Source organism: Diabrotica virgifera, chromosome 6, assembly GCF_917563875.1.
Source record: "Diabrotica virgifera virgifera chromosome 6, PGI_DIABVI_V3a".
NCBI classification, from domain to species: Eukaryota; Metazoa; Arthropoda; class Insecta; order Coleoptera; family Chrysomelidae; genus Diabrotica; species Diabrotica virgifera.
Window position 1 is genome coordinate 244704342 of NC_065448.1, and position 14554 is coordinate 244718895.

At 31.4% G+C, this 14554-nt stretch overlaps 1 protein-coding gene across 1 annotated transcript in view; it reads right to left on the reverse strand.

Moving 5' to 3' along the window:
* The window catches only part of LOC126887472 (cation-independent mannose-6-phosphate receptor-like), a 114799-nt gene that overhangs the window by 42081 nt on the left and 58164 nt on the right, over positions 1 to 14554 (reverse strand). The window contains exons 9-12 of the mRNA XM_050655022.1: positions 9937 to 10184; positions 4102 to 4243; positions 1212 to 1333; positions 389 to 495 (exon numbers count right to left, since the gene is read on the reverse strand). Of these exons, the coding sequence (XP_050510979.1) occupies positions 389 to 495; positions 1212 to 1333; positions 4102 to 4243; positions 9937 to 10184 (619 nt within the window). The remainder of the gene's footprint in view (positions 1 to 388; positions 496 to 1211; positions 1334 to 4101; positions 4244 to 9936; positions 10185 to 14554) is intronic.

The window sequence follows — 14554 nt, forward strand, 5'->3', positions numbered from 1 at the left end:
TTCTTCCTTCGATTTTACCCTTCATAATCAGCTGCAACAACTCGTACTTATCATTTCTAAGTATGTGCCCCAAATATGCTTTCTTTCTCCTTTTAATGGTGATGAAAAGTTCTCTGTCTCTTCCCATTCTGTTCAACACCATTTCGTTCGTAATATGATCGGTCCATGGTATTTTCAAAGTTCTCCTAAAAAGCCACAACTCAAAAGCTCCCAGCTTTTTCACCATTAACAGACCAGTCCAGTGGATATAACATTTTACCATCCGACATCAGAATTTCAGATTGAGTCTTTGGTTACTCAGAAATTTCCACATCTTCAATTGTTTTTGCTGGTTCGATTTGAACGCATGTTTATAATAAAAAATAAATATCAAAAAAGTTATACTCACTATTTTCCTTACAGGCCGATTTATCATCACCACAAATATCAAAAAAATATTTTGTACCAGATACATCAACAGTTAAAGAAGTTTTTTCCATTTTTGTAAAGTCGTAGCTAAAAAATAAGGAATATTTTTATATGTATGTAAAGTAAAATATAATTTAGTTCTAATTATAACGTTTTAAATAATCGGAGTAACTTTAATAATAAAACCTTTCATCGATCATGTAACCTCTTCTGTCCAGTGCTGGACGTAGGCCTCTTCCGTTTTTCGCCACTCTCCACGGTTCTGTGCCTATTCTATAGGACTATGACAATTTAAATTATATGACTGGCTCGCCATCCCAAATGCAACAACTAGGTAGCACATTGCAGCATTTTCTTTTGTTCTTTTTTCTTCTTCGACTTCCTCCTTTATGTAGTCATATTAAATAGTTTTGCCTTCCTTTGTCTTTTATGTTCTTGGAATATTATCATATCACCTCTTTCTAAAATGTCTTGTTTGACCACTTGCCTATTGATGACACCTTTTTTCTTTTTACGGAATTAATCATCATATCAAGGTACTGAAACTATTTTCTTCTGGAATGTCTAATGTAAGTAATACATATGTCTATACGGGATTCTTCTTCTTCATATACTATGTCCTTTCAGAACGTTGGTTACGAGCCGTCTTTTGCTCTAATGACGGAGGAGCTGTGTCTACAAAGTCTCTGGGACAGACAGGGATAATTCAAGGTTTTCACATTTTTTCAAAATGGGTGGAAACATTACAAGTTTTGTTTGGTAATCTTATATTATAGTGCCTTATATTATTATGCAATACTTACATGAAACTTGAATTAGTGGGGTCTTTAAAAGCACAATTGTACGTAGAATTGGGACATGCATATTTACTTCTCCATATAAACTCCAAACTACAGTTTGTTTTGGATTTTAATCTAATCTCACTCTAAAATTAACAAATAATGTATATTATATAAATACACTGGAGGGAAAAAAATTTTGGTCACTAGATGAATTATACACGTTTGATGCCTCGAATTTCCTAAACCTGTTGTCCGATTTGAGTGATTTTTTATAGTATCTTATAGCTTTATTATTTAAGAATCTAAATGTATTAATATTGTTGCTAGACAGGTAAATGACATTTTATACCTGGTGTAACAATCATACTGTATTTTTTCTTTAACCTTTCCGTGACCGTGCGGGGTATTTTAAGTACCCCAAATGCGGTTTTGTTTTTATAACTTTTCAAAATATATTTTTTTTCTCCCTCCATGTAATCTAAGAAAATACATTACCAAATCGTGTTTTATAAAAATTATTAGATATAACTTCAATTTTCTACTAAAATTGAAATTATAATTACTTGGGGTACCTCCGTTACCCCGCACGGTCTGTGCGTATTGAAATCAAAGGGTCAGTTGACACCGTAAATTACAGAAAATCCGACAGAAAAACTAAAACATCATGTAGTACATTCAGAAAACCCATTTGCAGCATACAATAAGAGCAAATTCTAATAAAAGGTCAAAATAAAAAAATGTACATTGTTTAATAATAAAAAAAAAATTATTTCAGTGACTAGTGCTTCACTGTATAACTTTCCAAACAATAATGTATAATTTAAATGATTTATTAAAGTATTTTAGTGGGGTACCATAGTTACCCCGCACGGCCTGAAGCGTAAGTTTTGTAGCACGGTTCCGGAAAGGTTAAAGTTCGGAACACTAAGGAATATTATAACAGATAAAATATTGAAATTAAAACTCAATTGTAGCCTTAGATTTTCTTAACATTTTCTTTTTTTTATTCATTTGCATATGTTGGATAATAAAAATGTTAGGTACTTTAACAACTAGCCATGTTCTACATCAATACAGGGTGTTTCGAAATAAGTGCGACAAACTTTATGGGGTAATTCCGCATGAAAAAATAATGACTGTTTGCTTTATAAAGATATGTCCACAAAGTTTCGTTTCCGAGATACGGGATGTTGAGTTTTTTCTTACAAATTTGTTTCTTACAAAATTGCCAGTTTATTTGTTACTATAAATCCGGTTGAGATATGCAAATGAAATTTGGTAGGTTTTAAGAGGTAGTTATTGGTTTTTTTTACATACAAATAAGAATTTTATATTCTCCATTGGTGTGCATACGGGTATAAATATTTTAGATACATCCCGTATGCACGCCACTGGTGAATATAAAATTCTTAATTGTATGTCAAAAAATGCTCAATAACTACCTCTTACAACCTACCAAATTTAAATTGCATATATCAACCGGTTTTAGAGCAACAAATAAACCGTCAGTTTGTAAGAAAAAATTCAACATTTCGTATCTCGAAAATGAAGCATTTGTGGACATATGTTTATAAAGCAAACGGTCATTATTTTTTCATCCAAAATCGCCCCTTAAAGTTTGTCGCATTTATTTAGAAACACCCTGTATTGATGAAGAACATGTCTAGTTGTTAAAGTAGCTAACTTTTTTATTATCCAACATAAGCAAATTAATCAAAAAAGAAAATGTTAAGAAAGCCTAAGGCTACAATTGAGTTTTAATTTCAATATTTTATCTATGCTATAACATTTAACAGAGTGTTCCGAACTTTAAGGTAGAAACACAGTATGATTGTTACACCCTGTATAAACTGTTATTTACCTGTCTAGCAACAATATTAACACACTGAGATTTTTAAATAATAAAGCTATAACATACTAAAAAATCACTCAAATCGGACATGTTAAGCAAATTCGAGGCATCAAACGTGTATAATTCATCTGGTGACCTAAATTTTTTGCCCGCCAGTGTATATAGAGACGGAGAGAAAGAGAGGGGGGGAATAAGTCTTACCTCTCTGTGAGCTTATCATTAGACATAATAAATGATAGACAAGGCATACTAAGCAAAACGCGTCAGCCGCGGGCAGTCGATCAGTGGTCTATCTATCTCTTTTTACTAAGCGATCACGCCCATATGACAGACATAGATGGCTAGACCACTCAAAGTGAATATTGACCAATGACTTCCTTGATATCGGCGTTACACCTCGATGCACAGAGCGGCCCATACCTTACCTTATCTATTCGTATTATATCTATGGAGCTACTCTATTATTCTAATAAAAGATTGATGGCATCGAAATTATTAGACAACAGAACCAAAATTAGATCCGTAGTGACCTATGGTTGTGATACTTGGGTATTTGGGCAATGACAAAAAATATGAAGCCATTCAAAAGAAAGATATTGAAAAATGTATACGGCCCGGTGCAAGAGGAAGACGGCACGTGGAGAAGCAGGCGAAACAACGAAATAAATTAATTAAATGAGGGGCACGATATGAACTTGTGAAAAGTCAAAAATTGTCATGGCTGGGACATGTTAAGAGACAAGAAGATACAAAAACGACAAAGAAAATATTACAATGAAAGCCAATAAGAAGACGAAAAATGGAAGACCCAGAACGGGATGGTTGGATAACATGGAAGACGATATGAAAACGATGAATATAACACATTGGAGGAGAATGGCGCAATAGAGGTCTTAATGGAAAGACGTAGCTAGACAGACAAAGACCCATCCAGGGATATGGTGTCAAAAGAAGAAGAAGACCTAAAACGTAAACTGAATATTTGTAAAAGGGCAGGTGAGCAAGCTGAGAAAAGTTAGCTGAATACTTTTATTACAAATTAGTATAAATATCACTTACTTCTATTTCTTTATCACATTCAAAAAATATAATACTGCTACGGTCAGTTTGCAGATCTTCACATAAATCTCCACCACCTGTCTCAATTACCAGTGTTGCATTTTTGACGTATATATCTCTCACATTTCCATAAAAATGTAACCTGTAAAGTATCCAAAATGTTTTTTAAAAAATAGAGATGTGTATGTTTATTACTTTAATTTCTTATCTTCAAGAGACAAAAAAATGCATGTATTTATAATAGTATATTATACAACGAGCATTTAATGACGGTCATTATGATGCGAGTATGACGGTTACGAAACGAGCCGCGACGCGGCGACTGTCGTATAGAATCCGAGCGTCGTAATGATAATTAAATGCAAGTTGTATACACGATCTTTTCTATGATCATTCACAAAAAAAAATATATTCTTTATTCATTTTGTAACACAAACAAATTAAGTGGTTATATAATTAAATTAATTATTTTGTTGATACATTTATATTTTTAATATTAAAATTATTAAAATGAATTTGAGGTTAAATTTTCAATATTCATATCGTAACAAAGTGTCAAAATTTGACTTGAGATTGCTCACTGCACATGAGCCACCTTAAATAGAACGTTATCTCGCTATTATATTGGTTAAAAATATGTATCGTAATGAACATAATATGTGTCATAATGAAGTCCATTATGATACATATGTGTTGAAATCATAATCATTATATGTATATAAAAATTAAGTTAATTTGACGTCTAGATTTCCACTTTGAAAATCGCTCCCAAAATACAAAACAAATTAAACAAATTTTGTTTTTGTTAGTTGGTAAAATTTTTTTTCTAATATGTAATTTAACTTTAAACTAAAAGGGAAGTTCCCTAGGTTGGCTGTATACCATATAGTTAAAAAACTCTAACAAGAAGTAAAACCACTTCTATGTAAATTGGTATATTTATTAAAACTTAAAAAATCCCAATGGATTGAATAAAATATGTCCAATTCAGAACGTTTTCAGACCTATCGGTCCATCATCAGTGAATGTGCATACTTGCTAAATAGCCCCAGAACCAAACAATGGTTGAATTTAAAATTCAATTTACATTATTTAAAAATAATATTAAACAGGCTAAACGCCGATGTTAACGGATATCGCCTATGGGAACATGGTGAAACCCTACCAAAACCTCAATCAACCATCTTAGGCCAACTTTGACTATAAAGTAACTTTATAGACTTTATAGTCAAAGTTGGCCTAAGATGGTTGATTGAGGTTTTGGTAGGGTTTCACCATGTTCCCATAGGCGATATCCGTTAACATCGGCGTTTAGCCTGTTTAATATTATTTTTAAATAATGTAAATTGAATTTTAAATTCAACCATTGTTTGGTTCTGGGGCTATTTAGCAAGTATGCACATTCACTGATGATGGACCGATAGGTCTGAAAACGTTCTGAATTGGACATATTTTATTCAATCCATTGGGATTTTTTAAGTTTTAATAAATATACCAATTTACATAGAAGTGGTTTTACTTCTTGTTAGAGTTTTTTAATTTAACTTTATTTTAATCATTTATATAGGGCTTTTCATCGTTTCCTATTTGTTTCGGGCACTTATCATGTGTCACATGAATATATTATATGACACATGACAAGTGCCCGAAACAAATGATAACTGATAAAATGTTCTATATGCCATTCAGACATATATATTATACAATTTAAAGTAGATGGCTTTAAAATGATATTGTCAATATTTCTGAGTTGCGGTCCTGGGACGATTTTATTGAAAGATAGATAGTTCATTCGATTACATGAAATCAACTTTAACTTAAGAATACCCGTCAGAAAAATCATAGCGTGTGATTTGTCTAAGAAAACTAAAACAACAGTAATCAGTAAAGAACCAATCAGATGTAAAATAGAAATTGATAGCATCAGTATTGAACAAGTAATGGAAATTAAATATCTTGGAACTACACTGTCCAGCTATGGACACCTGAAAGTCTGAAAGAAGTGAGAAATCAAGCACAAAAAGCAAGTAGATTGGCAGGATGCCTTAATAACACTATATGGCAAAACCGACATATCAACACTGAGATGAAGTCAAGAATTTATAAAGCCAGTGCAAGACCATATGCGCCAAAAACAAGACCCGATACAGCCACAACACAAATACTACTGGAAACAACAGGGATGAGAGTACTGAGAACAATTACAAGAAATACGCTGAGAGAGATCTAAAGTGTGTGTGTTAGGAGTGAGGACATTGGAAGAAAATGTAACGTATAGTGCAGGGGTGGGCAAACTTTTTTTAGTAAGGGCCACAAATTGTTTTTGGTCTATTACCGAGGGCCGCAATATTTGAATTTATTTATTTTTAACGTTTTACTAATTTTGTGTAATGGGCCACATTTTTTGAATTTGTTTAAAACTGTGGTAGAATTATTCTATTTTTAAATTAAATAAACATATTCAGTACAATTCAAAGAATATTCATAAAATTTCAAGACCAAATATTGAAAAATAAGCCAACGGTGACAAATTTTTACACACACCTTAAAAAAAAATGGATTTTGCAGTAGACATCAGAACTCGTCATTGGATCATATGAAACAAAAAATTCAAAAATATTTTATTAGCTTATTAACTATTATTAGTCTCGAGTTTCTCGAGGTAACGCTTTAGAGTTTTTTAGTTTTAAAGATTTTTCAGTTTTTGATTTCACTCAGAAGTCAAAGTAACGAAATTTTTTTGTAAAGGCCATCGGTATATAATTTGCAAATATTTTACGGCTATGCCTACTTTTTCTGTCTTTACAAGGCAAATTACGTGTAGTAAAATTCTTACTGGTATGGATAATGTAAACATTACTTGACAATGTCATCATTAACTTTAAAGATGGCTTTTGAATGTTCTTGGAGAACTGTTACTTGTATAATTAATTGCCTTAATTATTAATTCAGTTAATTAATATGATAATTTTTTCACTAAATATGTATTTAGTGATTGTAATAATTTATCTACTGTACAACAAAAACTAATAATCAATCGAGAAAAGAGGAGAAGTGATTTCTTAATAATATATTGTTACTATGAAACGCTTATAATTTTGAACATCTTTAACAACAAAATACTTGGATCACTGAATATATCCTGGTGTATTCTCTGCTTTGGATCTTCCATAAATAATAAACAATAAATAACTTTTTATTAAGTTCACGCCTTAAATCAATCATTTATCAAATACACTATCAATATTATTTAATCAACAACTCAAAATATTCCCGATGCCATGTCAAATATTTAAAATTGTCACTGATTGTCATTGTCTGACTGACAATATGCTGACGATATTCTATTCGACTGAGTGCGTTGTATGACAAAGATAGATTTGGAAAATATTACCACGGACATTGTGTTCATTTTTTCGAATCCTGAAAAAACCGATAAATATTTTTGAAAAATTTAAACGCAGAATGAAAGACTAAATTATTACCGAGGGCCGAAAGTCCCTTAGAATAAATAAAAAGTTTATTTTGAATGAGATATTTGAAATTAAATACCACACTAAATTTTCTCTTAGTTTTCACCCCTGTAACTTCTTAAAATAAACATAGAAGTTCTCAGGGACTTTCGGCCCTCGCTAATAACGTAATCTCTCATTCTGCGTTTAAATTTTTCAAAAATACTTATTAGTTTTCTCAGGATTAAAAAAAAATGAATCCCATTTGAATAGAATTGGAGCAGAAACTACGTACCCATCCACTTAAACAAAAAATATCTCGACAGCGTTACCTCACGAAATGTCTAAAGAAAATCTATGAAAAATTTCAGGTGGATCTGTCAAGTAGATTTTGAGTTACAATGTCCACCGCCTTTGAAAATGCACGATGATTTAATCCTCTTGAACGAATAAAATTAATAATATTAGTTATAATTATTGAAGTAACGTTGTCGACTTGCAAAACATTTTTGCACAATACCTGTTGACGGATTATGCAGTGAAAAAATAATAAAATCATGTTCTGGAAATTGTTCATGAACGTAATCTTTAAGTTTTCTTAACATTTTAATATTTGTTCCTCTTAAATTTGGTGCTCCGTCAGACACTTAGGTACTAGGTGGTTACGGGTTAATTTAAAATTTTTAAAACAATTCCTGACTACTTCAAAAATATCGTTTCCATTTGTTGAAATTTCATGGATTTCATTGAGAGCTGACAAAACTCTGCAGGAAACCCAAATAATTGCCCGCGTTATGTTGAAAATTTGTGGAAAAATCACCCGCTGTGAAAGTGTTAATTAATAACTGAGTTATCTATATTTAATTATTAATGTTAACTTATTATATTATTATTAATAATGATTAAAAAAATCTTTAAATCAAAATAATTCACATTTTTCCGCGGGCCGCAAAAAAATGACTAAAGGGCCGCACTTTGCCCACCCCTGGTATAGTGTATAAACGAATGGGCACTAAATAGAAAAAAAAAAGGATGGAATAACCACATAAGCAGAATCGGGGAGATACGTATGGTCAAAATAGCAAGAGATAAATCACCAATCGGTAGAAGAAGTATCGACCGACCGCGCAAAATGACAACCTTCCATAAATCCGCCAATGAACAAGCAGAATTGCTTATAAAGAGGAAGAAGAACACGTGCCATGACAAATCTACAACACCACATTTTGTTCATTGTCCGCTTAGCTAGAAACAACCTATTATTTTATCCTTTGTAAAAGGTATAAAATTTTATTAAAATCCCTAAAAAGCTACATCAGAACAAAACGTTTTCGATTTTATTACAAAATCATCATCAGTGTAAGACAGTCTGGATGCTAGCTGAGCCACCAAAGAAATATCGGGGTAATAACCCTTTAAATATAAAATTTATGCTTTATAGATGCATAATGACTTTACGGCAACTGGAGTTGCCGTAAAGTCATCGAAATGTAAACAATTCAATTTTTTGTATCCCACATATTGGGAAGTTAAATACCTTACCTTAGGGCATTATTCCTGTTGCCATTTGCCCATCACAAGGCATTTTATGTAAATATGCATCTATAAAGCATAAATTTTATATTTAAAGGGTTATTACCCCGATATTTCTTTGGTGGCTCAGCTAGCATCCAGACTAGACTGTCTTACACTGATGATGATTTTGTAATAAAATCGAAAACGTTTTTTTCTGATGTAGCCCTTTAGGGATTTTAATAAAATTTTATACCTTTTACAAAGGATTTATTCCAATTTTTGTGATTGATGGTATACAGCCAACTATGGGAAAAATTTTCTTTCCTTGTGAATTTTATTATTTTATATGCTCAAGAATAGAGAGATTTTGCACCTCTTATTTTGCAATTCCGTTATGGTTATCGTTATACTACGTCTGCGTAGTAGCGAATATATGATCCGTTATCGTTATTAAACATAAGGGATTCCGTAATTTACGGAGGTTTAAAGTAGTGCTGATCGTTATCGTTATAGTAATGGTTAAATTGCTTTGTTGCCAGAATGTAAAAAAATCAGTAAAATTACATTTACATAGATTCTAATTTTGATTACCTATAAATTAAAATATCAAAAACTGTTCAAATATATGCTTAAAATTACAATAACGTTGTGAAGTGAGGTTACGTTTAGATAACGATAATGATGACACGAAAAACCTACTTGACAGGCTGCAAAAACTCTGCTTTTTAACGTTGCGTAATCGTTATGCTCAATAAAGTTAACCATAGCGGAGCCAAAATCAGCGGTTATTTTAAGAGGTGCAAAATCTCTCTAATATTTGCTATAAAGATATCTTATTTTTTTGGTAAATATAAGATTATGTACTTACTTTTTCTTAAGGTTATATTCACGTAAATTGTGAATTGCAACCATCGAGTTCTGTTTACAGGGTGCGTCACTGCTTAAAACTGGACCACATACATTTAAAAGATAATCTTCGTCCTCCGTAATATTTTTAACTATATAACCGCCTTGTTTAAACAGATTTCTGAGATTGTATTGATCATATTTATTGGTATGTGTACATGCAAAATTTTGGCTCTTCACATGAACATTAGCTAAACAGTTTTCTGTATTCTAAAATTTGAAATTGTTTAGAAATAAATAAATATATAATATAATATGTATGCGGGACCAATTTTCGTTGGAGGTTTACCGCGCTGGACAGGCGAGAAGTGAGATGCAACTTTTAGATCTCCCTCAGCCTTATTTGCTTCGGCAATTTGTTGGTTTGCAAAATTTAGAAACCACGAAGGTGTTATCGGCGAATTGGTCCCAAGAAAGTTTTGTTTTTAATATTATTTTCATTTTATTAAAAGCAAAACTTTTGCTTTTTTTTTAGAAATTTGTTAGAAAGAACACATCACATCTTATAGAAAATAAATGTCACTCAAATGAAATAAAATTTGCATGAATAGATTGGTCTCTAAATTACAATAATTCCATATCATTGCGCGAACTCTGAATTTTGAATAATAACGGCGTAAGTTGATATCATTGCCTTATTCGCGGTATGCAAGTACTTGGAAGGGAATAATTGAGAAACGATCGTGCGCGAATAGCGGAGAAATATTGCAACTTTCTTAAATAATTCATATTGTCAATTGAAATTGTCAAATTGACGTACATTTTATATCTACTGTTATTGAAGAAGAAAATATATTATATATTGATCCACAATATTGATATGATATGCAATTATTATATAAAGGTAAATTTAATTAATTGTATTTTGCTTGCAGTACTGCATTTTAATAACTAATTTTATTTACTACATACAATTGTTTACGTTTTAATAACATAACCTGAATCTTATTTTCTCTTCTTCTTATTTTTTTGGACTATGGCCTTGACAATTATCCAGTAACCAGGACTAATATAATTGGCCAATATAATTAAAAGTGCGAATAAAGTTGCAGAGCGTAGAAATAGGTGTCCCTTTGCCGAACTTGCACGGTCCCAATAGCCCGGGAGGTAGTGTCAAATTTAACCGGAGCATTTTACAATGGCTGTTTTTGAAGATATTCTTCTTTAGCGGCGAATCGATTGAGGGTAAAATTGTACATTTACCGCGCGCCTGCGCACACTGACAGTATGTAGTTCATTGCTAATCTTTCAAGATAGGTATGTATGTATCTGTAACCGTGCAAATAAGTCATTAAAAGAATATATTAGTGGTTTTAGGAAATGTATTATTTATTATAATTCTTGTGTTTTTGGATTAATAAAATATTATGTAAGCATAACATCTTTACACTATATGTCGTGTGCCGCGTTGTGTAATTATATCCGAAACTTACATATCTATTTCTAGAGGCTCGATGGAGTAGTTAGAAATGCGTTAGCACTGAGATTGTAAGGTTGCGGGTTCAATTCCCGCGCGATTCATATTTTTTTTATTTTTGGTTGTTTTAATAAAAATTTTTTGAAAGTGGTAGATAAGAAAGTTAGTTTGATTTTTAAATAAAATACAAATAACCTTTTAAGTATATTTACTTCGTTTAAATTACCTATTATATAATAGAAGAATATCTTCTTACGTGCGTACATAGTACACACACATTCTTTTTTATTTATTTAGTTAGGTGTTCCAAAGCTTATTAACAAATGATGTGTCAGCTGGCCCAAAACCGGGGATTTTAGCCAAGAAAAGGTAAAATGTGAAACTTGATGGAAAAACGCTACAACTTATATGTCAAAATATTTATCTCCGTGACTTACGTGTATAATAGCCAAGAATACCTAGCTACTGGCGTTCATCCAGACGACTCGGGTTCAAATCTTGGCCCTGAAAATCTTTTTTGTTTTTAAAATTGACATTTTGATTTGAAAAATAATTATTTTTGATAATACCACGTTTTTATTATTTATACTACATAATATAAAGAAAAAACAAAAGATGTAGATCTTTGAAACACACTCAGTGATCAAAAGATCCACATTTGATGGAATGTGTCTAAAGATATTCAACCTCTCATCTTTACCGATGAGCCCACGGAGGTTGAAGAGGGCGAAACACATTTCTAAGAACTGGTGTTTGGATCTTTGATTCTATTCGAAAAATTTTTCCCAGCCAGAAATAGTGGATGTGTGAGTTATTCGTAAGGGGATTTTTCCACATTCTCTATTTCATTTGTTTAATATAAAGAAGTCTGTATGTCTTTTATAGAATCGTAAACTATGCATTTGATCATAATATGATAATATCATAATATTATTATGATTGACCTCCTTAATAAACAAAGTTGTACATAATCCCCTAAAGCTTCCTTAGTTAGTACGACCAATCTAAGTGAAAAAGGGGTTCCCCCGACGTTCTTTTTTATTTTTTTGGACCCTAATTTTTCACTTTTCTACCACCAACCCCTCATTAATCTAAATATTTTCTTGTTCTCTATAATATATAAAAATGAATGTTTGTCTGTATGTCCCTTATCGAATCGTAAACTATGCATTTGATCATTATTATGATGACTCAAGCAAAGTTGTTGTACCTACATGAACCCGGGAAGGTTTTTAAGTTAATACGACCAATCTAAGTAATCATTATTTACGCAGACACCACAAAAACAATATTGTTCTGAGGCAATTTCCTTGTGGCATTTTTATGATCAACTATTTAGACGGGAAATAAGCCACAATTAAATTGAAAAAATAATTTTATTAACGTTTCGAATCCCAAATCGGGTTTCGTTGTCAAAATATGATTTACTATGGAATCTCTAACGCGAGAATTTTACTGTCATCGTTGCATTTGTTTGTCTTTTTAAAGACAGATCACATGCTATAATTTTTTTGTGACGGATATATTTGAGTTGGGATTGATTTCATGTAGTCGAATGAACTATCTTTTAGTAAAGTCGTCCCAGGAACGCAACTCATAAATATTGGCGATATCATTTTAAAGTCTTCAACTTTAAAATGTATAATATACGTCTGAATTGCCAATATAAATGAGTCAGATTAAATAAATTATTAGAAGAATTTTTTACTTAGCAACAACATCTTTGTTTAATTTAGTAGTATTTTCTATTTTGACAACGAAACCCGATTTGGGCTTCGAAACGTTAATAAAATTATTTTTTCAATTTAATTGTGGCTTATTTCCCATCTAAATAGTTGATCAAAAACAATATTTTTTATTAGAAAAAAAAAAGTACATACACGCAATATTTTTGAGTATTTTTTGGCTTTCTGGTAATTTTTATGTATATATTTAACTTTTAAACATTATTTTTTAGTTCTAATTCGGTACGAAGTTTGCCGGGTTAGCTAGTTAATAATAAAAAAATATTCTTGAACTATGTAGTTTGGCAAAGATTAAAAAGTATAAATCATTGATCTATGAATAATTTTAGATTGCAAGAAAAAAGCGGCAGCTGAATATAATATGATCAAATGCAAAGTTTACGATTCTACAAAAGACACACTTTTTTATAGTGTCGTATAAATAATAAAAGCGTGGTATTATCAAAAAATAATTATTTTTCAAATCAAAATGTCAATTTCAAAAACAAAAAGATTTTCATGGTCAGGATTTGAACCCGAGTCGTCTGGGTGAAAGCCAGTAGCTAGGTATTCTTGGCTATTATACACGTAAGTCACGGAGATAAATATTTCACATATAAGCTGTAGCGTTTTTCCATCAAGTTTCACATATTACCTTTTCTTGGCTAAAATCCCCGGTTTTTGGCCCTGACACATCATTTGTTAATAAGCTTTGGAACACCTAACTAAATAAAAAGAAAACAGCTATGCTAAAATGCTCCGGTTAAATTTGACACTACCTCCCGGCATGGTATTATAATATCACCCTGTACAAAATATGTTTAAAACTCATTCAAAGTCATTAATCCATGTAGTATCTGTTCTTGTATCAATAACCGCAAGTAACATTGAATTGTCATGTTTTGTTATTATTTAAATGTGTATATAAACATTAACTCGGTGGAGAAAGATTATTGTACTCAGCATTTAATTATTGTACTAGGTCGTTACTGTTATATGTAAACACGTTGTTATAGTTAGTCATTGATGGAGTTGAGTGTAAATATAATGTATCTGAACCAAGAAAGAGAGTTTTAATTAGTTTGGACCTAAAAGGCATTATACATCACACTATTTAATACATGGCTGATCCTGCAGACTAGTGGAGAATCTTCTGTAAGGAACAAAGATGGCGGCACCAGCTTGGAAGTATAGACGGCGAAAACAGACCAGGAGAGGAAGAATGCAGAGAACCCAGTGAACAAAGACAAAGTGGAAATAAAATGTAAGTAAGAATGTCTATCTTTATTAAAAATGCTTCCCTCGTTTTATATTATTATTGAACATTGAATATTTATCTTTGCTGATTTTTGAATAATTTATGAAGTATCGATTTTTTTTAAGAATATCTATGAATTTTGAAAGATGAAGTGATTTTTGAATTGAATATCTTTATCGAA